This window comes from Notolepis coatsorum (genome assembly GCF_963971535.1).
Source record: "Notolepis coatsorum genome assembly, chromosome: 10".
Taxonomy (NCBI): domain Eukaryota; kingdom Metazoa; phylum Chordata; class Actinopteri; order Aulopiformes; family Paralepididae; genus Notolepis; species Notolepis coatsorum.
The window spans coordinates 94419385-94445330 of NC_140174.1; the positions used below are offsets into that span (position 1 = coordinate 94419385).

Here is a 25946-nt window from a genome sequence, read left to right on the forward strand (position 1 = left end):
ATAGCTACCAGGGGTGGGACGATACATCGATCCAGATCGATATATCGATCTATTATCAATAATCAAATAGGATCGATGCAACGTAAAAAGATCGATTCATATTGCGATACTCTTATTTTGAAAATCCATGTGTCGTATCCGCTCGGCTCGGATCAACAGCACACAGCAGTAGCGTCTAGAGCAGGGGTGCCCAACCTTTTTTGAACCAAGATCTACTTTTTAATTTACCACCTAGCCGAGAGCTACCAGCCAAAATTTGACCTACTCTCAGCTAGTATTAGTAATACCCATTCAATATGCACATGACAGAACATATTATATGGCATAATGAACACAAATCTGTCAGTGCCGAGTCCGACCTCATCTTAAATAACAAACAGCATTGCTTGTTGTAGTTAACAAAGAGAGGCAGAGTTGATTTTGCAAAAAAAAATAAAAAATATTATAATCTGCTTTTATTAATCGAGATCTACTTGAAATCAGCCCGCGATCTACCTGTCAATCGTGATCGACTGGTTGGGCACCACTGGTCTAGAGCGTGACTAGAGCAAGACTAGTATGCCTATTCTGTGACCCAAAACATGTCCCTGCTGTTTTATTCCGCAACGGGTCCAATGCATCTAACCTGCTTTGCAATCCTCGCCACTCCATTATGCCCACGTCGCGTTAAAGATCGAAGATAACGTTACGTTAGCGTAAGCTAACAAGCTAACCCAGAGCCATAGGCAGAGAGAAGTGGGGACTGGGAAGGAGGGTGCATTCTCGAGATAGCCCCACTAACAGGATCTGACCGGTACTGCACCTTCGGACTCCCAATATGCCTTTTCCAGCCAAAATACAGCTCTGTGACAGTGAATAGGATATTAATATCGAGAGAGAGAAAAAAAAAAAAAAAAAAAAAAAAAAACAGTGAACAGGAGGTCTATTTGTATTAAAAACAATAGATTGTTTTTCATTTAAATGTCTGGAAGAGCTCAAAAATAAATATGTCAAATGATATTTCCATTGCCTTTTTTTTTGTTGATTTAAATGTTACCGATTGTGTTAAATGGGTATATAATATCGTCTCATATCGATCGCAGGCACCTGAATCGAATCGTATCGTATCGTGGCAGACTGTGTGATATCGGATAATATCGTATCGTTGTCCAAAGAATCGATATCGTATCGTGATGAAACTGGCGATTCCCACCCCTAAATTAGCTACGAGTGATTCGATTACTCACGCCCATCCCTAATAGCGTTATCTGAATGGTTTGCGTTTGTGCATTTCCAAATTGTGCAAGCAAACATTTCGCCCACTTCGCGTAGCATTCATAGACTATTGATACAGATGTTGTGGCTAAGTGAGTTGTGCCGCATGGACTCAAACATGGACTCTTTACCAAAACACTTCTGCCGTTCCATGAGTGGAGAGAGCTGCTGCGGTGCATACAGAGTGGGGGTAATGTAACGTTAATTATTACTATTGATAGACAGAAGCGCTGACGTTGTGGCTAGTTAAGTGTTGTGCTACACGGACCCAAACGCTCAAGGTATTCTGGCTGTACCAAAACATACCAAACAGGAAATCTGTCGTTCCATGTGGGGAGAAAAGGTTGGAGAGTGTGAATCAGTCTAGAGGATCTACACGGTCGGTGGTGGTGCCATTAGGGGCCATGTGGTAGGATGTGTAGCGTCAACATGTTAAAAACCTGGAGCTTGCACAACAGGGCACGGGTCTGTTGAAGTTTGCAACGCTGTTTGAGGGGCCGTTATAGGCCATGTAATACAGTCATAGTGTGCAGTTCCATAGTAGACGTATTTATAGGCATGTTAGACTTTCTTTTGGCAATGGGAGTGGGCTTCTTCATTGAGCTCTTATCCTTAGGGCACTAGTACCTTGTGTTTTTATTATAAATAAAAATCTCATTTACACACCACAAGGCAGACAGACGCATCTCCAGGTGTTTCATTTGAATGATTTAACGGGCGATAAATAATAATAATAATTCATTACATTTTATATAGCGCTTTTCTCAGACTCGAAGCGCTTTACAACGTAGGGTGGAAATTGCCTCCTTCACCACCACCGGTAGCACCCAACCTTGGGCTACGCAGGCTCAATGGCTGCCATACACTGGCACCCGGCACACATCACACTACACAATGGCTGAACGGCTCAGGAGACAGGGATTGATATCAGCCAATTAAGGGGAAGGGATGATTAGGTGGCCTTGATGTCAGAGACCTGATTGGGAATTTGGCCACGAACGTCGGGGGAACCCCCTACTCTTTACGATAGGCGCCCTGGGTTCTTTAACGACCGAATTCAGTCAGGACCTCGGTTTAGCATCTGATCCGAAGGATGGCACTCGCAGCTATACGGTGTCCCTATCAACGTAACAGGGGCATTGTTACTGACAAGTCCAGAGGACAGAGTGCCCCCTGCTGGACAACAACACCACTTTCCGAAAAGCAGCCTTGACCAGGGCTCGAACCGGTGATCTTCCGATCATGACTCCGGAGCTCTACTCATGTAGCCACGCTACCGGACGGCAGGAGCTCTGTATTTACCTCCAGGGCCTCCATGGCCAGGTCCGGAGGGTTGTGGTAGTGGATCTTGCGGGGGTACCTGGCCGCCTCCTCGTGCAGATAATGTGCCGCCTGTGAACACAATAACAAAAAGGAGCGGATCAGAAAGGCAACACCGTCTGATAAGATGATAGGTCTTTATCGTCTGTTGATACAGAAATTAGTTTTGTGTCGGAAAAGACAGTACTGCGTTACATAGAACGAAGAACATAGGGCAACCATGGTACAGCGTAAACAGACATACAGACATCAGAGAAACAATGTAGCTAACCCCTTCCTTCCCTCCCAACCAACGTCATTCGTCTGATGTGGCACAAGTCCAGGGTTATTTTGTATTGCACAGCCCTTTTATATTGCCCTATCCCATGTAGGGAAGTGTGCTTTGTGTAACGTGGCTTCATGTTTTCATCCACTGAGCTGTGAGGCTCCACATGCTTGTTTTGGTTGAGGTCTGAACTCGCAAATTGCCCATAAATATCGTTTTTGTGGGTATTGTCCAGTTGTTGCTGTGTGGTTTTATCTGCCCAAAATTCAAGCAAGCATGAAAGCATTACAGTAACGACGTTGTGTGTGTCACGCCCCCCGCTCCCACTAGCGCGCACCCGAGACCACCTATTTCACCAGTCCAGGTTCAGTGCCCCCCGGGGACGAATCAGCGGGGGACGGGGACGGGGGGGGGAGTGTTCTCACTCAGACGGACACACCCTTTTCTGGTGCGACCCGGCGCTGATTCGACCACGAATGGTGAGTGAGAAAGGGCCCTTAGTCTGGATGGTAGAACAGTGATGGGCAATGTACTGTAGAACAAGCAGGAAGGTAAAATGAAGACAGATTACGGGAGATAACAGAGCAATGAGTTCACTGTGTTCGTGCTGCTCCCTCCTCCTCATCCTCCTCCTCCTCTCTACTGACCTCCCTGATCTCCCCCTGCTCCTATGGGTTCGCCTGCCCCCACTCCTCCACTCAGAGCATCAGACCTATGAATCACTCCATACACTGTTCTACTGTGGCTCAGTGACAGTGGGAGGCATTCTCTTATCCGGTAACTACCGGTTCCTTTTCTGTAAATAATTGACCATTTTATTTAATCTTACCTCATTTTATATTTTATTCAATTTTACCGTACTACTACTACTACTACTTATTGCTACCATTCTTGTATTTGTTGTTTCTTAATTGTGCACCGTTGAGTCTGAGCTCGAAACACAAACATTTTATTTCCTGCAATGCCCCTGTATTGTTATGTATTTGACAAATAAAGAAGTTGAACTTGGACCGTAAAAATCTGAAACTGCAGGTGAACAAGTTCAATTTAAGACTTTTAAAGACCTTTTTAATACCACTTAAGAGCTGAATGTAATACCAATTTCACTACCATACTAGGAAAGAAAAAACATAGCGACAATGAACTGGCAGATGCACTCGTACGTTCCATACAAGGTCTCGCCAGATGCACCAAGCTCCCGGTAGCCCCGGGGGGAAAAACAACAACTTGAATACAAAAACATTACATATATTTAATATTATTTAATTTCCTGACAGCCAATTGTATTGTATACCTGTGCAAATGAAATGTAATACCTTTTAAGATCTTAAATTGAGAATTTAATTTAAATACCCTGTATTTAAATCTGTCAATATTTTAATAATTCCCTCTTATTAAGATATGATGATTTGGTAACATAGGTCCAGTAAAAGTGCTTGTTTTTGCCATTGAAACAGAAATCTGTTTCAAACCGAAGTCTCCTGTGAGGCGTGTGTGCGTGTGTGTCTGTCTGTGTGCTCGTTCTTCTCTTTTCTTGGACCTAAAAAGACATAAGGTCCCCCTGGCGTGTGGTTCGGACCCTAACTTCCTAGGCTTCAAGAGAAAGCCGAATGGAAAGCTGGACAGTCGCTCTCCTGGCTTCGGTGTGTGGTCAGACTGGCCGGACCTTAATGACATGTGTTGCTGGGCTGATGTTACCCTGGAGTGGGTGGGGTCCAACTCTGAGGCAGTGGCTGTCTCAGAGAATATTATATCTGACCCCAGTATCTCTGTCAGAGCATCTATGTCTGTGTGTGGAATGGATCACCAACTTCCACTGACTAATGTCCGAGGTCGCCTCCTGTGGGCACGACAGTGGGACTGAGGCCATGGTTACACTGGTGAATACAGCAACGTTTTTGTTGCTGAATGATTACGTTTGCTGTCCAAGTTAAAAAGAAACGCCGTTTTGGCAGGTTAACGCGTTGTCCTACTGGCAATGCTGAAATTGTGTTTCCGTTTTGGATACTCGCCAAAACTCGCAGACAATGGTGCCATGTAATCTGCGCGAGCCAGATACGGAGCCGTTGTTGCTCAACGCCCATGCGCAGTAGAGACCCGCACGGTTATTTCCAATGTTTACAGCAGAGCTGTCCCAAGGAGCTGCGGCTACCATGTGTTGTCAAGTTATTGTTATAAGGAGCCCAGTCCAAGCTACAACAGTCTGCATTCCCTTAACAATTGTTTGTATTGGGGCGGCTAAGTGGCGCAGTGGGCAAGACGCTCGCCACTAATGCAGGAGATGCTGGGTTCGAGCCCAGCTCTCGGCATTGCTACCAGCTTGGCTGGTCGTTCATACTAATACAATTGGCAGTATTAGGGGGTGGGAAGCTGGTGGGTGGGGATCGGACGTTGTGGACAGCGACTCCTACAGGTCGGTTGGTGCGCCTGCGCAGTAGAATCAGGAAGCAATGGGGGCGGCGTGTCCCTCCCACGCAGACCCCCGCCGCTGAGAGATCACACTGTGCAGGTGAAAAGATGCGACGGCTGCCTCCTCGAGTACCGGAGGGGACACGTGATGCAAGGCTTCGTCCACATTGCAGCCGGCCTGTGGGAGGCATGGCCTAACAGCGTTCGAGACAGGAGAGGGTAGAATTGGACGATACAAAATTGGGATGGGAGAAGAAAAAAAAAATGGGAGAAAAAGTAGAAAAAAAAAATTGTTTGTAGTGAGCCGTATTGTATTGTACCCATTCTGCAATCTGTTAAATAAAGTTTACATCCATTCATTCTGCTAGCATTAACGTTACCAAGCTGCTAGCCACAATGCTATACTGGCATATCCCAATCACGTTAGCACGTAAGCTAACAAACTTCGCTGATAGCCACAATGCTATACTGTTATACTGGCATATTTCAATCACGTTAGCACGTAAGCTAACAAAATCAGCGACGATCTTTTTGTGAGACTAAACTCCGCTCTTGGTGGTCAATTGTGTTGATGTTAGTTTTGTTTCATCAACAAATGAGGCAGAACACAGTGAATGTATCAGTTTTGTTTATTGCACTTTTATTGCACTTTCTTTGCTGAAAAATAAATGCTGCGTTGGCTAAATGGCTCACGCGAGGCATTTAAAGATGGTAGATTATTGATTTTTTTGCAGGAAGTGTATTGGCACATTCAACTTTTCTGATTGGTTGAAAATTGCCTTCATGTTTGAACTACATCGCCACCTACTGCCACCTACTGCTTTGACATTGTACTACATGTATATACATCACTGTGCTCAGGAGGCAAAAACAATGTCTAACTTGCCTGCCATTACGTTGCGTTCTGAAAAGCGAAACGGACCCTGACAACGAAACAAAAACTGGCCATTAGTGTAACCGAGTTGAGACTGCAAGGAAGATTGCGTGTCTCCCTGCTGCGGACCATTCTGTCTCTCACTCGGTGTTCAAAAATTTTGCCATAGATGAGTGCATTGCTATCTTTACTCTGAAAGCGAGATTACAGGTCTTACCATCTAAACTGAATCTCTCCATCTGGTTTCCATGCTCCTCACTGTATTCATCATGGCAATAACCAAATAGCTGAAACATTTGTGACTTAAACGGTATTCAAATATACAGTACTGTTCATGGCCGCCTAGTTATAGTTGAAAGTGGGGGTGCAATTTTTTTTTTATAATTTTTTTTTGGACAGGCAAGGGGTGGTCTTTTGGCAGATTCTTTTTGAATTTAATTAACCTGTACGTGCAATTTCCTGCAATATAGAGCCTTCAATCTTGACCAATAAAGCTGCTCTTTTCACTATAAAACTCAGTTTATATTACAGTATGATAGCCAATTACTATAATAATAATATATATATATATATATATACTGTATATATACTGTATATTGATTTTTCGCTCATTTATTTTTATTAAATCAATCTCCTTTCAAATAGGCCAAGTTTTTAATAAGAAAGAGAAAAAAATATATATTTCCATTACCTGTAACTCTTGTGTCTCTTTCTCTCCTTCTCTGCCTCCTCCCTGAGTCTGCAATGCACAGTCATGACATCGATATCCAAAAAAAAAAGTAAAAAAAAGTAAAAAAAAATTAATCCGGCCCTGCTCGTCTGCCATATAGATAGCGAACGTATTTTGCAAACGAAGTCATGTCATCCAGGCCAGCTGACACCATTATCTAGATAATATGACAACGTTAGCTAGCGGCTAACGCCAAAGTTATATTATTATTATTATTATTTATTAGAGGATTTATTTTACCGTATGACCAGATGGCATTTCGGACCGTGAAACACTTTTATTGTATTGCGTGGTAGAAGTTATACCACTCAATAGTAAAGACATGTCTAACATAATAGGTTGTTTGAACAACTTACTAGTGGAAAAGCCTGCTGTTGTGCCTAAAGTGTTCACGCTGTCTGGCCACCACCTTATTCACCTGGAGGCTGCAGCGCTGTGCAGAGTGTGCCGCAGCTACACTCTGTCTGCTGGGGGGTGGGAGGGACTGGATCAAACCATAATGGGCAGGGGGGTGTCGCAATCTTTGGAAACTTAAAAACTTGCTATTAAGTGTCATTGCGTATTATTAATTTGATTGAAATTACGTAGTTATGGTTAGATAAGATTTATTTATATTTTCATATGATCAAAAAGTGAGGGAGCAAAGGGACACGTTTGCTCCCCCAAGTTCAATACTGGTGGAGCACTTGCTTCCAATGCTCCATTATGTAGGCGTCTATGACTGTTACCCCTAGATCCTGATAGAGTATATACATATGATGGGGAGGGGACTGTACATTAGGAGGGGGTGGGTGGGTGGGAGAGAAATATACATACGGCGGGGAGGGAATATATACATGCGGTGGGGAGCAGACTGTCTATTAGGAGGTGGTGGGGGTTTTGGGCATTTACGGTGGCCAGTTTCGAATTGCAGCCTCCCGTAGGTGCTCTTTAAGAGCGGTTTTGAATGTGGGTAGGGATTCACATTCCTTTACAGCTTTGGGTAGGGCGTTCCACATTGATGTGGCATAATTGCGAAACGTGTTTAGTCCCTTGTTTGAGACGAATCTGGGTTTAACATGATTTGTTGAGCTTCCTCTGGTGTAGTGGTTGTGGTATTCACTGACCTTTGGGAAGTATTTTGACATGTACATGGGTACCTTAGTCGTATAGTGTATCTTGTAGACCAGGCCCATTGCAAGTTGCTGTACTCTGTCGTCTACTCTAAGCCATCCTAGGTTGTCAAAGTGGGCAGGGGTGAGGTGGGTTCTGGGGGTAAGGTCAAGTAGTAGTCTGACCAGTTTGTTTTGTGATGTTTGTAATTTTGTTTTAAGCGCCTTTGAGGTGCTTTGGTACCATGAGGTGCACGCATAGTCGTAGTACCCTTGAATGAGTGCTCCTGCCAGAGTCTTCAGGGTATTCTTGTTTACCAGAGAAGAGATCCGGTACAAGAATCTAGTTCATTGGTTGACTTTTTTTATTACATTGAATGCCATTTTGTCACAGGAAAGATTTGCCTCTAGGATGGAACCCAGGTAGGTAGCTGTGGAGAGTCACAGCCACATGACCCCGCAATCGTCATCTCGTCCCCCAGTACCGACGCTATTAAGACAATGGAAAATGACCGACCAGGATGACAGAGGGGGTGTAAAGTGTCACAGCCAACTAGTGACACTGGTTATTATGACATCCTGTTCTTATATATGATTATGAGGAAAGTCTGTAGATTCTTCCTCCCACTTGTGTAAAACTGTGAGAAATATGGACTGTGGACTCCGGAACAGTAACTTGTGTACACTACAATATCTTGCGTGATCCTGGAGAATGGAATCATTGGAATCAATGGAATCAATACAATAGGTTTATTGTATATATTTGTTTTAAATCTAGGCATATGTTACTATAGGTGTCTAGATGTGATATGTATTCTGGCTGGTAATGCCCAGTCAGAAAGGAATTGAGAAGAAACACGTTATGTGTAAACACATGTTAAGTGCCACAAGTCAACTAGTGACACTGGTTATTATGACATCCTGTTCTTATATATGATTGGAGCTATGTATATGACCTGGATACTCTTTATACACTTATAATGCAGGAAGTGTATTCACTTCACTTTGTATTCACAAGTGTACACAGGCCATTCTCTTCTGCCCAACATGCAGTAAGGAGTTACCCTTAGGAATGCGGCCATAGAGACAGCGCCTGCATGCTGCTCTGCACAATGAAAAACAGCAGGTTGGCACACATGTTAACCCTTGCCTGTCCAGCATAGAGTAGACATATAACCAATGATTGGTACAAGTATGTGTATATATATGTATATACTGTATGTACTATATATATATGTACTGTATTATACATGTATGTGTATCTGTATATATCTGTAGTATGTGTTGGGCTATGTACTATATACTCATGCAAGAAGTGTGAATTGCTTTCACTTCAATACTGTTTGGCCACTAAGGAATGTAAAGACAACCTTGGGGCCTCTGGTATCCTGTTAGTAACAGATAGGGATTTACCAACACAAGGTAATCTGTTACTTCTCCAGTAGATGTAACGACTAGAAGGGGAGGAGTCCATCCTTACTATATATTGTACGTTGGTTGGCTAGTGAAATGACATCACAGTGATATCACTGTTTTTGGGCCAATAGAACAGAGGTCTTGACATGATATAAAAATGACTGCTCCCATTCGAGAGACCAGAATTTCAGAGTTTTCCATGGCAGGCACAAGCCGTGTCAGGCTATTGCGATCTTAGAGATAAGATGATTTGTTTTATATAATCTTTTAAACTGTAATGGATATTTCCAATACAGTCCTTTTTTGTACCTTTCTAAATAAAAACAGCTTTTTATAATATCTTTTGAATCCTTGGACTGATTTCTGCCAGCAATGTGCCTCGATGCCAGCCGACGCCCTGATTTCCTATGGAGGGTGACTATGAATGTACTGTAACCTAATACAGGTTGAATCAATTGACTGGTTAATGCTTTTCAGCTAAAAGATATATATTATATATATATATATGCTATGTACTGTATAAATAATATACATGGCAATGTTTGTTGTTTGCGGGTTCCGGTATCTCTGTGTCCGACGGACTCTGTCGAGTTATGTGGGAAATCGATCGTCTAAATCACTGCAGGATTGGATGGTCGGTCCCGCTGGCGGAGGAGGAGAGGAGGACAGGAGGTACTGGGGCGTGCAAACAATGATTACGTGTTAGTACAGTGGTAATACTTATTAACAAAGTAGTAATACAACCAAGCTTTCAAATGAGCAGTATTACAAGCCCTTTCGTAAAATTATGATGGTAATAATAATAATAATAATAATAATAATATAATTGTTATTATAGTCTATAAGAGTTCTCCTAGACATACATTAGGTTTATTACAAACAAGAAGAGATTAACAACTCTTCATGATTACATTTCATATCAACTGGATATAACTAGACCAGTGACTTGAAGTAATCTAGACAGAAATAGTAATTGACTCGAGAACTTGGCGAGTTTAGCACCTCGCCGGGGGATATCGAGCGGCCACGGGTTTATATCTCGAGTAGGTGATTGAGATATATAGAGACTACCTGTAGCTCTTAACAGTAGCAAAAGATATCTCTTCTATTTTTAGGTGCTCCATCACGCTGTTTAAGCATTCTACTGTGAAGCCAAGCATGTTCAACCTGTGCAATGATGATTCTGTGTTCTCTAATATTACAGCTAACACCCCTGATGTATTTGTTGTAAATGAACACCTTAGGGAGGTGTCCATTCTTGAGGTTGGCTGTACTTTTGATTACAGCTTAGAAGAAGCCTTTCTAACCAAAATGCTGAAATACCAACAGCTACAGCAGACCATCTCACAGCTAGGCTACAGATGTAAACTCCTAGTTTTTATCTTTGGCAGCCTAGGGCATGTGCACAAGTTGGTTGTGAGGGGCCTACAAATAGCCGGTCTCCCCAAAAGGAAGGCCAAGCAGTTAGCCAGGTACTGCTCAGTATCAGCAATTATAGGAAGCCGCTCAATTTGGAGGAGGCGTTGTTTCCTTTTCCCATGATTCTGCCGTCCATGCACCTTGTACCTGGCTGTTCTTTCATAATTTCTGACTGCACTGGCAGTGTTTATGTCCTTTGTATGAGGCCTCCTTGTACTTCTGTTCATGTGGACATAAATAAACATTTAAAATGTGAGCAGCAGAAAAGCTGTAGCATGAGAGCGTAAGGAGGATTCTATGGAGAGAACCTCCATGATGAGACATGTTTTTTGTGTTGGAATACAGCATAGCTTATTAAAAACAATGGTTTGTGTTAGTTCATTTCCAAATTGTGCCAACAACATTTCGCCGACTTCACGTAGCCTTCATAGACTATTGATAATTGATAAGTCTACCCATATAGTATACTCTGCATATTTACCGCATATAATCCTATATACTTACTTGTACACCTGCATATAACCCATAGCTCTGTATGATAGCATGTACAATAATGCTGTATATACCATATATATATTCTCTTCATTGTACTGTACTTGTGCTGTATAATGACAGTACATTTGTGGCTGTACCAAAACACTTTTCTCAAGAAATCTGCCGTTCAATGAGTGGGCAGGGCTGCTGCAGTGCAGACAGACTGGAGGAAATGTAACATTAATTATTACAAATGGTAACTGTGACTGTTTTGATCCGATCTGGTATAACCTTATTGCAATAAGTTCAATAAACAACACAGATCATATTTAACCGGAATTTCTCTCATTTTTCCGGGACCTTGAAATCTTTCCAGACACGTGGACCGGCACCAATCTTCTGGAGTGGAAATCCTGTGGCGTGGGCGTGGGAGGGTGAGTGGGCTTCCTTTCTGTAGGTAACTTATGTAACACTGGTTGTACAGTTTGGAAGATTTTACACATCTTCTCACACATGAAGCATGCGTCTCTCTAATGGTGAGAAATTTGTTATATCTCAATCGCTTTTGTCCATTGACCGCAAACGAATGGCCTGTTTCGACACAGATCAGATGGGATCAGTATTCAGTGTTCACAGATACTTAAGATTCAGTACAATGACAATTTTGTTTGTGGATGTAAGATTACCCACAAGCTGTTGTTGTTGAAATGATGACTAAATCCCTTTGATCTCTATCCCCCTGGATAACAACAAAATCAAGCCATTTCACGTATCCAATCTGCTTCCTTGAAGATATTATATAATATTCTCGGGTTACTCTGATTGGCCCATCAGTCAATCCCACTATGTCTGACGGGCCCATCAGTCACATCTAGCTGAGTGAGAGGACTGAGCGGACAGTGGAGACAGAGTGCTTAACAATCAAAAGCATCTATAGTGTCTAGTGAACAGAAGGCCACGCCCCCTCAATCTACTGAGTTAAACATCTATAGTGTCTAGTGAACAGAAGGCCACGCCCCCTCAATCTACTGAGTTAAACATCTATAGTGTCTAGTGAACAGAAGGCCACACCCCTCAGTCTACTGAGAGTTAAACATATATACTGTCTAGTGAACAGAAGATCACACGCCCCCTCAGTCTACTGAGAGTTAAACATCTATAGTGTCTAGTGAACAGAAGGCCACGCCCCCTCAGACTACTGAGAGTTAAACATATATACTGTCTAGTGAACAGAAGGTCACGCCCCCTCAGTCTACTGAGAGTTAAACATCTACTATAGTGTCTAGTGAACAGAAGGCCACGCCCCCTCAGACTACTGAGAGTTAAACATATATACTGTCTAGTGAACAGAAGGCCACGCCCCCTCAGTCTACTGAGAGTTAAACATCTATAGTGTCTAGTGAACAGAAGGCCACACCCCTCAATCTACTGAGTTAAATATCTATAGTGTCTAGTGAACAGAAGGCCACACCCCTCAGTCTACTGAGAGTTAAACATATATACTGTCTAGTGAACAGAAGGCCACGCCCCCTCAGTCTACTGAGAGTTAAACATCTATAGTGTCTAGTGAACAGAAGGCCACGCCCCCTCAGTCTACTGAGAGTTAAACATATATACTGTCTAGTGAACAGAAGGTCACGCCCCCTCAGTCTACTGAGAGTTAAACATCTACTATAGTGTCTAGTGAACAGAAGGCCACGCCCCCTCAGACTACTGAGAGTTAAACATATATACTGTCTAGTGAACAGAAGGCCACGCCCCCTCAGTCTACTGAGAGTTAAACATCTATAGTGTCTAGTGAACAGAAGGCCACACCCCTCAGTCTACTGAGAGTTAAACATATATACTGTCTAGTGAACAGAAGGTCACGCCCCCTCAGTCTACTGAGAGTTAAACATCTATAGTGTCTAGTGAACAGAAGGCCACGCCCCCTCAGTCTACTGAGTTAAACATATAGTGTCTAGTGAACAGAAGGCCACGCCCCCTCAGTATACTGAAGAGTTAAACATCTATAGTGTATAGTGAACAGAAGGCCACGCCCCCTCAGTCTACAGAGAGTTAAACATCTATAGTGTCTAGTGAACAGAAGGCCACGCCCCCTCAGTCTACTGAGAGTTAAACATCTATCGTGTCTAGTGAACAGAAGGTCACGCCCCCTCAATCTACTGAGAGTTAAACATCTATCGTGTCTAGTGAACAGAAGGTCACGCCCCCTCAGTCTACTGAGAGTTAAACATCTATACTGTCTAGTGAACAGAAGGCCACGCCCCCTCAGTCTACTTAGTTAAACATAGTGTCTAGTGAACAGAAGGCCACGCCCCCTCAGTCTACTGAGAGTTAAACATCTATCGTGTCTAGTGAACAGAAGGCCACGCCCCCTCAGTTTACTGAGAGTTAAACATCTATCGTGTCTAGTGAACATAAGGCCACACCCCCTCAGCCTACTGAGAGTTAAACATCTAGTGTCTAGTGAACAGAAGGCCACGCCCCCTCAGTCTACTGAGAGTTAAACATCTAGTGTCTAGTGAACAGAAGGCCACGCCCCCTCAGCCTACTGAGAGTTAAACATCTAGTGTCTAGTGAACAGAAGGCCACGCCCCCTCAGTCTACTGAGAGTTAAACATATATAGTGTCTAGTGAACAGAAGGCCACGCCCCCTCAGCCTACTGAGAGTTAAACATATATAGTGTCTAGTGAACAGAAGGCCACACCCCTCAGCCTACTGAGAGCACAACAAATCAAATGATGCATCTGAAGGTGAAAAGATTATACTCATGACATTATCAGTCCACACTCCACAATAAGAAATTTATGACTGAATTCAATTGTACTGGATCTTTAGGACTCTGTATTCAAGCAGCAAAAGGGTGACGTCGGTGCTGCTGCATCCCTATTCGTTGATGTGAATGATGAGCTCATGACCACAATGGTAAATGGACTGCATTTATATAAGAGCTTTTATCCAAAGCGCTTTACAATTTATGCCTCACATTCACCCATTCACTCACACATTCACACACCGACAGTGAAGGCAATCATGTAAAGTGCCAACCAGCTCATCGGGAGCAGTTAGGGGTTAAGTGTCTTGCTCAAGGACACTTCCGACACGCTGCCCGGGAAGGAACCGGGAACCCTCCGATTACCAGATGACCGCTCTACCTCCTGAGCCACTGTCGCCCCCCTGGCGGGTTATGAAACGCACCAGGAACCACAGATGAATCTCAGGTGGCACTAGATAACAGTGGAGTTATCTAGTGCTGTTAAAAGGAAGGCGCTGAAGCACACGGATCATCTTTCAACACAAACGTGTCTTCTTGAGAGAGTGACACATGGCATTAGGACCCTTCCCACAATTGGAAGCCTGTTCGTTGCTAGTTAGTGATTTTCTTTGCACCCTATTAAATATCTTTCTTTTGTATTTTATTTTAAATATCTTTCTAAAGATGATCCGTGTCTCCAGCGCCTTCCGTTCTGATGACTATATGGTTCATTGCGCGGAGTCGTACCTGCTTGAAGAGCTGCATGTACTCCCGTGGAGGCTGCTTGCGTTTCTCCGCGATCTTCCCCAGCATGTAGTGGATAAGCCACTCCTCTTCATCGCTGTCCCCCTCGCAGCGGGACGCCCCCTGGAAACACTGTGAGGCCGTCTCAAGCATGCAGTCTCTCCTCTCCTCCATCTGATGTAACGCACACACACGCACGCAGAAAGAAATAAGGGAGTTGTCACGGGGGATCTAACTCAAGCAGACGGATCAATTTACTCAGCGGTGAACTCGCACACTGTAGTGACCAGAAGTGACGGGACATGACATCTAACTTATGTAGCTTACAGAGGTGTAGGGGGGGAGCAAGACGTTCAGATCCAGAGGTGTAGGGGGGGAGCAAGACGTTCAGATACAGAGGTGTAGGGGGGGAGCAAGACGTTCAGATCCAGAGGTGTAGGGGGGGAGCAAGATAAGATAAGATATTCCTTTATTGATCCGCTTGGGGAAATTCAGGCATCATAGCAGCATGGGGGGGGGGGGGGGGGGGGGGGGGTACAGGTAGTAAAAACAACACAAGCAGTGTAAACAAATAGGTCAATATAATTTACTATCTAACTAGCTGAAAAATATATTCACAGTATTCACAGTGTCACATAAGGTGCAGTATGCATAAGGTAGTGTTATAATTTACTATCTACTGAAATATATATTATTCACATTATCCCAGTATCCACTGAAATATACATTATTCACAGTATCACAGTATCCACATAAGGTGGATATTGTCCTCCTTGGGTTCCTATTAGTCCCAGGTCAATGTCTGGCAGCAGTCGCTGCCCCCTGTTGTGGAGCCTGATGGCCGCTGGTATGAAGGACTGTCCGAGGCGGTTAGTTGAGTGTCGGGGGGGGTATGAGTCTGTGGCTGAACGAGCTTCTCATCTTGACTAGCTCGTCGTAGAGGGGGTGGTAGGGGTTCTCCATGATGGCAGCCAGATACAGAGGTGTGGGACGTGTGTAGCTTAATCCCAGCGGAAGAGTGCAAGAGCGCTTCCGCATTTTGCCCTGATTGGCCGCGGTAACGCCCTCCAAATGCGCATTTTCTTTCCCCCCGCTCAGACGCCGAAATGGAATGCATGTAGTACATTGCAACACAACGCAGCATTTCCGCGTACATTGCAACGTAACACAACGCAGCTATCAACTGTACTTTACATATTATCCAAACGAGGACCACATAATGTTATTTCCCTGTACATTGTAACGTTAACACAACGCAGCTGTCAACTGTACTTTACATATTATGGAATACATGTATATTATCGCGACGCGACGGCAGTGCGGAAATAGGCGGTCTATTGCCATTCTCTAAGACAAACTCTAACCTTAACCAGCTCCTTAACAGCGCCTAAACTTAACCCTTCTAACCTTAACCAACTCCGAAACAATGCCTAACCTTAACCATAACCAACTCCGAAACAATGCTTAAAGTTAACATGCCTAAACTTAACCGGCGAAAGAATGCACGTTAAAAAAAATAAATAAAAAAAAATTGAAGGGAATCGAACTTGTCACCAACGGACCGCAGGATCCACAGCACGGCGGCATACCAGTTGAGCTAAGCGTGGAATGAAAAACATCGGGGATTACGGCTACATAATGCCGCAAGCTCTGCTGCGTCCATCGCGTGTATATATGTGTGCTAATATGGCGCGTTAGCGTTAATATGTGATTAATATGAACCAAAGCGTGTTAATGTGATTAATATGATCGCCTGCTGCGTCCATCGCGTGTATATATGTGTGCTAATATGGCGCGTTAGCGTTAATATGTGATTAATATGAACCAAAGCGTGTTAATATGTGATTAATATGATCGCCTGCTGCGTCCATCGCGTGTATATATGTGTGCTAATATGGCGCGTTAGCGTTAATATGTGATTAATATGAACCAAAGCGTGTTAATATGTGATTAATATGAACCAAAGCGTCGAACCAAGCGGGGATCTCATGCGCGCGCGAGCACCTGGGCGAAGGAAAAGGAAATGCGCATTACCGTACTAGCGTATGGCGAAGAATGCGGAAGCGCTCTTGCACTCTTCCGCTGGGATTAAGCTACACGCGTGTGGGACAGGAGGGGGACAGACAGGAGGGAGATAGACAGGAGGGGGACAGACAGGAGGGGGATAGACAGGAGGGGGATAGACAGGAGGGGGATAGACAGGAGGGGGATAGACAGGAGGGGGATAGACAGGAGGGAGATAGACAGGAGGGAGATAGACAGGAGGGAGACAGACAGGAGGGGGACAGACAGGAGGGAGACAGACAGGAGGGAGATAGACAGGAGGGGGATAGACAGGAGGGAGATAGACAGGAGGGAGATAGACAGGAGGGGGATAGACAGGAGGGAGACAGACAGGAGGGGGATAGACAGGAGGGAGACAGACAGGAGGGGGACAGACAGGAGGGAGATAGACAGGAGGGAGATAGACAGGAGGGGGATAGACAGGAGGGAGACAGACAGGAGGGAGATAGACAGGAGGGGGACAGACAGGAGAGAGATAGACAGGAGGGAGACAGACAGGAGGGGGACAGACAGGAGGGGGACAGACAGGAGGGAGATAGACAGGAGGGGGACAGACAGGAGGGAGATAGACAGGAGGGGGATAGACAGGAGGGGGACAGACAGGAGGGAGATAGACAGGAGGGAGATAGACAGGAGAGAGATAGACAGGAGGGAGATAGACAGGAGGGAGATAGACAGGAGGGAGACAGACAGGAGGGAGATACAGGAGGGAGATAGACAGGAGGGAGATAGACAGGAGGGAGATAGACAGGAGGGGGACAGACAGGAGGGGGACAGACAGGAGGGGGACAGACAGGAGGGGGACAGACAGGAGGGGGACAGACAGGAGGGGGATAGACAGGAGGGGGATAGACAGGAGGGATGAATGAATGAATGAAAACTTTATTTAACAGATTGCAGAATGGGTACAATACAGTACGGCTCAATACATACAATTGTTAAGGGGATGCAGACCTGAGAAAGACGTTTGTCTTGTTTCCATCAGGGTCCCCCATTTTAGACAGGAGGGGGACAGACAGGAGGGGGACAGACGGGAGGGGGACAGACGGGAGGGGGACAGACAGGAGGGGGAGACAGGCGGGGGATAGACAGGAGGGGGACAGACAGGAGAGGGACAGACAGGCGGGGGACAGACAGGCGGGGGCTAGAGGGGAGCATCGGCCAGTCCTACCTGTTTGACCACCTCCGGGGGCAGCTCACTGCGCCACTGCTTTAGCTGCCGGGAGGCGAAGGAGTGCAGGGCGTAGGACATGGTGCCGTACTCGATCCACAGGGACAGGTTGGAGGCGTTGATCTCCAGGGCCCGCTTGAAGCAGGTGAGCACCGCCTGGGAGTGCTTCCAGATGGGACCGTCGCTCTTCAGCTCGTTGGAGTTCAGCTTGTCCTGGATGCGGCTGGCCCGCGCCAGCGCCATGCCCGCCCAGGAGTCGAACCTGGTGGACGATGAGAACAGTAGTGGTGGTGGTAACATGTAACAGTAGTATCTGTACATATCCCTGTCGTGGAATATATTATCATGTCCTTATAGATGTGTTGAGATATCATGTTATACAGCGTGACTTTCAGTGTGACCAGCTTGACTGGTTAATGTGTGTATGTCTCTTTAAGAAGACTCCAACATCTCCCCAGCCATAACAAAATTGTTGTTGCTTCCAGCGACTGAGAACCATTTTTGTTTACCTTCATCATCATATCTGATATTATGTTACGTCTGACAACTGTGTATTTAACATGTCTGAACAGAACTCTGGGTCAGTCTATGGCCAGACGCTAATGTGTTAATATGTTGTCTCTGACTATAAACTGTCCTTTCATTGTGGCCACGGTGAAATAAACGTTCCTATTATTATTAATAATGACTCAGAATGATTTGTAAACGGCTCATCGTTTAGTCCTTTAATATTTCCCATTACATCCCTTACCTACCCCTACTAGTTTCGCTGCTGGCCAGTATGACTTACTACCATAGTCTCTTTATACCTGTATCACTGCTAGGGGTGGGGGGAAAAAATCGATACGTAGTAGTATCGCAATACTTTGCGTAGCGATACTGTATCGATACAGGGACGCCAAGTATCGATATTTAATTATTCATAATTATTATAATTTCTTTTTTAAATAACGATTTTTGTATATCTTTTTTTTGTATAAGGAAGTTGCATTGTTCATTTCAATACCTGTAATATTACAGTAGTCGACACACACACGTGCATTCAGTTAAGTTGGAATATGACTGTAATACAAACAGTTCAGTTTCAGGTACATGCAACACAGATTACAGTGTTTACATCTGTCTGCTTGAGAAAATACCATGTTCTGCAATAAAACATTTTGAAGTGAGATGAACAAACTGAACTTTATTTTATTAGATAAAACATGTCGACAAAGTTTTACTTTGCAGTTGACATTTTTTTTTTATATTACATAAGACTAATCAAAAAATATATATATTTAATATAGAAATGTCAGCCTACTGAAAAGTATGTTCACTCAGTACTTAGTTGGGGCTCCTTTTGCACAAATTACTGCATCAATGCGGCGAAATAAATGGACTTTTCCCTGATATTCTAACTCATTTATTGAGCTGCACATTCGATTAACATGTTCAAGTTTCTTTATTAGTTGTCATACAGAAGTACAGAATACTTTTATATAAAATGCTTCTTTCTGTTTTGCTCCAGAGATTGTGCTAGATAAAAATAGATAAGTATAGTAAGTATAAAATAGAAGTCAAGTACGTAGACAAAGTGTTCAATATATACATATATACAATGTACAATGCAGAGTAGAAAATTAACTGAGTTACAATACAATATACTATATACTATACAGTACAATGCAGAAATGGGATGAGGTACAATTTAGGTACAATTTACAGTAAGGTGTAATGAGGTATGGGTTGTAGTGCAAATTCTTTGCCAATAAATATAAAGTGTGTTTAGGTGTTCTAAAGTGGGTAAAGTGGGTGCAGCAGTGAGTTGTTTGTTTAAAGTGAGTGTGTGGATGTGTGTGCTGTGAGTGCATTTGATGGTTGTTACATAGTGTTATTGTTCGTTGAGCATCCTGATGGCCTGGGGATAGAAGCTCCTTCTGAGTCTCTCTGTGCTTGCCATGAGACTCCGGTATCGCTTGCCTGACCGCAGCAGTTCAAAGAGGCAGTTGTTTGGGTGGCTGGAGTCTTTGATTATTCTCTTCGCCTTGCCCATGCACCGCTTGTTGTAAATGCCTTGGAGAGGGAAGCCCCCCTCCAATTGTGCGTTCGGCTGAACAGGCCACTCTCTGTAGTCTGCTACGGTCTTGTGCAGTGCTATTCCCAAACCAGGAGGTGATATTGCCAGTCAGGATGCTCTCTATTGTGCATGAGTAGAAGTTCTTGAGGATCTTCTGACTCACATTGAACTTCCTTAAGCGCCTAAGGAAGTAGAGGCGTTGTCGTGCCTTGTTGATAACACTGTCAATGTGTGTGGTCCATGTCAAGTCCTCGGATATGTGGACTCCGAGGTACTTAAAACTGTTCACTCTCTCAACCGGTGCCCCATCGATGCTGAGGGGGCTGTAGTCCCTGACCACCGACCTCCTAAAGTCCACAATCATCTCCTTTGTTTTGCTGACGTTCAGGGAGAGGCAGTTCTCTTGACACCATCCCGCTAGAACCTTAACCTCCTCCAGGTAGGCCCTCTCGTCGTTTGCAGAGATCAGGCCCACCACTACTGTGTCGTCAGCAAATTTGATGATTGTGTTGTTGTTCCGCTGTGCCACGCGTCATGTGTGTACAGGGAGTAGAGGAGGGGACTCAGAACACAGCCCTGGGGGGCCCCTATGTTGAGAGTGATGAATGAGTTGGTGCAGTTGCCCGCTCTCACCACCTGGGGTCTGCCCGTCAGGAAGGAACCACCATTACTCAGTAGTACTAATTTATATATTTTATACCCAGTTTAAATCACCTGTACATTGTATATTACATGTCTCCTACTATCACATGTACCTGTACCTCCCCTCCCCCATGCTGCTATGATGCCTGAATTTCCCCAAGTGGATCAATAAAGGAATATCTCATCTTAAATTTGTAAAAAGAAATAGAAGTAAGTGGTTCTAAGTATTTAGCAGGCGTACAGACAGAAGGTATCCATGCCAACCTGTTGGGACAAACGCAGATGTCGTGCATGTAGAACTTGATAGCCTTGGACTGCTCCTTGTTCTTGAAGTGGTAGTCGGCCAGCAGGTAGAAGATCTCGTTGATGATTGGAGGAGCCGGGGCTCCACCCTCAGGAAGGCTGGGGACCTTTTAAGAATAAGACAAAACCGGCTTACAGCATCTTTTCACAACGCAATCCAAACAGGGTTCTTACACCTTTTCCAAAGCAAAATTCAAGCACTTTTCAAGCTTTTTCAAGGTACATTTTCAAGCTTTTCCAGCATCTTATGAGGCTGTGGTAAATTAAATATTTACTCAAAATTATAATTTTACTTCTTCCATCACATTAAATCAGATGTTATTGTGCTATAAACAACCAAAATGATGTAGACTTTGCATCCTATATAACCTGGCTGAGCCAATATGAAATCACTCAAATAATCACCAGATAAAACTTCAATTTCAATCAAATATTTACTGAAAATGTGCAAAATAAGAGAACAGTCTTTGAGGTAGGCAATCAATCAGCTCATTGAGCCTTAAAATGTATACAACATCAAATCAATCTAGGATTTTTATATAACCCCCCACAATGGTGTTCAGTTGGTACGTCCCAGCAGGGACCAGGATGTAAGCTATATGATGCCCATGTTATTGGTTGCAATACAGACGCACAGTCAGTTGATGCACGTTCTAGTCTCCTCTCTTGTTATTTCACACAAACAGCTACCCCTAGTAGCTGCCTGGCTTCTTATGTTGCCGACATATCCTACAGAACATTCCTTAAAATAGAAAGAATTGATTTGCTTGTTAGCCATGTTGGTCACAGCGCCGATGCATAATGGCATTACCTAAACAAAACTTGTTTGAAGGTAAATTGGCTTTCAGTGTGTCAGAGCGAGCGCACTCAAGTTGTGCAGAATGGACGCTCTGACCGAAGAGTCCGTTTATCAGAGCGGAGCAGTGAATTTATTAACACATTGGTCGCCAAAAAACGACTTACGCAGTTTTAGCCCGCCATGTGTTGAACGCCAACAACGGCGTACGCCGTTTTTGGGATCAATATGTACATTTTTCGCCATGGCATTCATAATTCATCCAGCCAACCTCCGGACTCCAGCGGGACCCTGTATGAGATTGCAACGCCTCAACACCGCCGCCTGGTGGATGGTCGGGCACTCTCGCCGAAACCGGAAGTGCCGATCGGTGCGTCGAGGAAATCCCTCCGGCAGTCACATCTTGTTACGGGACTCCAGACAAACACTATAGTGCATTTGGATCGCTTCCATAACGCAATAATCGATATGATTTTGGCGTTTATTGCGCCATACAAACCGGAAATGGATGTAGGAGATCGGCGTCAAATAATTGGGATCTTTCTCCTCCAGTCTCATCAGCACACGGTAAGAGGACACTAACGTTAATTTCAGCCTGTTGAATTTTTTAATATAGCGTGTATAGGAAAGAAACGCCAATCGATAATCTATATGCTTCAGGGCCTATAACTACTGTTTTTGGAATTACAGCAGAAAAGATTAAAAACATACTTATATTCTCGACGCTAGTAACACAACAATGTATGAATGAAAAAATATAACGTTCCCACATCCTGAACGATAGATAATCGATGTTGAATGGGCCATAGTAATGTCAATATAGCAATACAATTTAAAAAGTTATAGCCCTGCAAAGAAGGTAAACATCTCCATAGGCTTTCAACGATGGCAGACTGGCTATATTGATGGATATAACCCATGGCGCCCAATGTGTTAATATACGGTGTCGCTTGTCGTTGTCAACATGAAAAATAAACATAGCCATCTGTAGCAACGCTAGCTCACTAGCTTGCTAACATCTTAAAAAATTAAACAAGAAGCTTGCTAACGTGAGCTCGCTAACGTTACTGGGATTAAAGCAAGCTTTCAGGAGGGGCGGGGGGTGCCGTTGGCGGGGCGGGCACGCGAGTGGCGAGGCTCGAGAGAGGACTCTTCATTTTGCGTGAAAGGCGATTCTTTTATAGATTCTTTTATTTCTAAAAACCTAACTATTCAGTCAGATAGCGATTTATTATGAAAGTATATACAGTGCAATTACAATTTCAATAACTTTCCAGCACTTTATACACAATTCAAGCTCTTTTCAAACCTTGAAAACACCACATTGAAATACAAGCATTTTCAAGACTTTCCAGCACCCGTACGAACCCAAGCACTTGCATTGGTGACACATTGTAAAAGCACTAGAGATTCATACAAAAGCACTAGAAATTAATACAATAAGTCATACATATTAATAATAATAACAATAATAATATACTCAGACCTCAGTAGTACTAATTTATATATTTTATACCCAGTTTAATCACCTATACATTGTATATGAACACTCTGGTTGGATGCCAAATTTATTTTCGTTGTACTGTAATTGCTGTATAATGACAATACATTTGAAATAGGGCTGCTCGATATTGGCTTTTTTACCGATACCGATATCGTCCAACTCTTAATTTCCGATATCAACCGATATCACATTTTAATGCCGATATCGGCCGATAATATCGGACATCATTTCTATAGAAATGTATATATATTATTAAAAAAAAAAAAAAAAAAAAAAAAAAATCCTCCTCCTCCTCCTGACTCATGACTCATGACACCACAGACCTCCTCCTCCTCCTGACTCATGACATCACGGACCTCCTCCTCCTCCTCCTCCTCCTCCTCCTCCTCCTGACTCATGACATCACGGACCTCCTCCTCCTGACTCATGACACCACAGACCTCCTCCTCCTCCTGACTCATGACACCACGGACCTCCTCCTCCTCCTCCTCCTGACTCATGACACCACGGACCTCCTCCTGACTCATGACACCACGGACCTCCTCCTCCTCCTCCTCCTCCTGACTCATGACCCCACGGACCTCCTCCTCCGACTGACTGACCTTCACGGCCGTGCCCTCAGTGTAGGCCGCCACCTCGTCCATGGTGAGGGTGGGTGTGTCGCTGGGGGATGCGATGCCAGAGAACCGTCTCAGCAGGTTGGCCAGCTCGGCAGACACCGTGCTGGTCTTGTAGCTGTCGAACTCAGGCAGCGTCTTGGGCTTGAAGTAGTGGAACATGAAGAGGGCGTTGCTCCAGAGAAGCTCCACCTGCGGGTCAGAAACATGCAGAGTTCAGCGCGGTGCCCCGTAGGAGATGTTGCGTCACGTAGGGCTTTCCCAGGGGTTTTCAAACAAGACGGTGCTGAATGGTGACTAGGGGGTGGTCTGTGCCCACCGTCCGGGAGGCAAAACATATTTGAAATAAAGAAAACCTGGAACTTAACAACCTTAAGTACAGTGTATAAGGTGGCACAATAGTTGAACGTTGAACATGAAAACCAACGCACACAGTGGAACAAAGGAACAGAAAACCGAGCAATCACATATTAGATGCATCTGTTTATAAACTGGCCCCAAGCTTGCACTGCATAAAAAATATAACTTCATTTATTTTTAAACCACATGGTGGCGCTAGCGTGTTGTCATAGTGGCACTGCGCCCCGATACCATTGTTTAGGGAAAGCCCCGTCCATGTGACACAGCCTAAATAGATGTAAGGGGGGCGTCCTCCTGGTAGTCTGCATCCAACTACATGGACTCAAGTCCTGTCTCGAGATTTCCCATCGAGTCCTCCTGTCCTCACTTTCCCTGCTATCTTTATTGTTCATTAGTTGTTACCAAGGCAACAGCTACTGTTCCTTGAGTATTCAGTCTACGAAACATCAACACAAGGAAGGAGGCGGGGCCTGATGGAGTCCTGGGACGGGTGCTCAAGGACTGTGCGGCTGAATTAGCCCCAGTTCTCACCACCATCTTCAACCTGTCTCTGGGCTCATCCTGGGTTCCCGCATGTCTTAAGGCAGCAACAATAGTCCCGGTTCCAAAGAAACCTAAAGTCACAGGACTGAACCTAGACTACAGACCTGTGGCACTCACCCCCATCGTTGCAAAATGCTTTGAGAGACTGGTCATGAAACACATAAAAGCCTCCATACCGCCATCATTAGACCACAACCAGTTTGCCTACCGGAAGAACAGGTCAACAGAGGATGCTATTGCCATTGTGCTGCACACTCTGCTGGAACATCTAGAGCACAGGCACACATATGGTAGACTCCTTTTTGTTGACTTTAGTTCAGCCTTCAACACTATTCTACCAAACAAGCTTCACAGTAAACTACACAAACTCGGACTGAACACCACACTATGCAATTCGATCTTGGACTTTCTTACAAATCGCACACAACATGTCAGGATTGGCAAGCACACATCCCCCACCCTGCCCATTAGCACCGGGGCCCATCAGGGGTGTGTACTCAGCCCACTTCTCTATACACTTTTCACCCACGACTGTTGTTCCTCCTCTCCATCTAACCTCAGTCAAATTTGCAGACGACACAACAGTACTTGGCCTCATCAGAGGAAATGATGAGACCTCATACAGGAGGGAGATTGAGTGACTAGTGGAGTGGTGCGATGGTCATAACCTTGCTCTCAACCCCACGAAGACCAAGGAGATGATCATTGATTTCCGCAGGACTGGTGACCTCAGCCACTCTCCACTCCTCATTGGAAATGAGGAGGTGGAGAGGGTTTCAAAATTTAAGTTTCTGGGCGTGACGATGTCTGATGACCTGTCCTGGGGGATCAACATTACCTCTGCTGTGGGGAAAGCACAGCAGCGCCTCTTCTATCTGAGGAAGCTTAAATGGGCTAAACTCCCACAGGGACTGATGGCCAACTTCTACCACTGCGCAGTAGAGAGTGTACTCACGTACGGACTACTGGTGTGGTTTTCCAGCTGCACCAGGGCAGAGAAGGAGGCCCTCCACAGAGTGGTCAAGGCTGCAAGGAGGATCACTGGAGCTAGCCTCCCAGATATCTCCACAGTCTTCACCTCCCGCTGCCTACGTCGTGTAAATAACATCTTACAGGACCAGTACCACCCAGC

At 44.5% G+C, this 25946-nt stretch overlaps 1 protein-coding gene across 1 annotated transcript in view; it reads right to left on the minus strand.

Annotated features, from left to right (window-relative positions):
* cabin1 (calcineurin binding protein 1) overlaps positions 1–25946 on the minus strand; it is a 247311-nt gene that overhangs the window by 155613 nt on the left and 65752 nt on the right. The window contains 5 exon segments of the mRNA XM_084323492.1: positions 2557–2646; positions 14759–14929; positions 17991–18252; positions 20956–21101; positions 23897–24103. Coding sequence (XP_084179618.1) covers positions 2557–2646; positions 14759–14929; positions 17991–18252; positions 20956–21101; positions 23897–24103 — 876 coding nt within the window.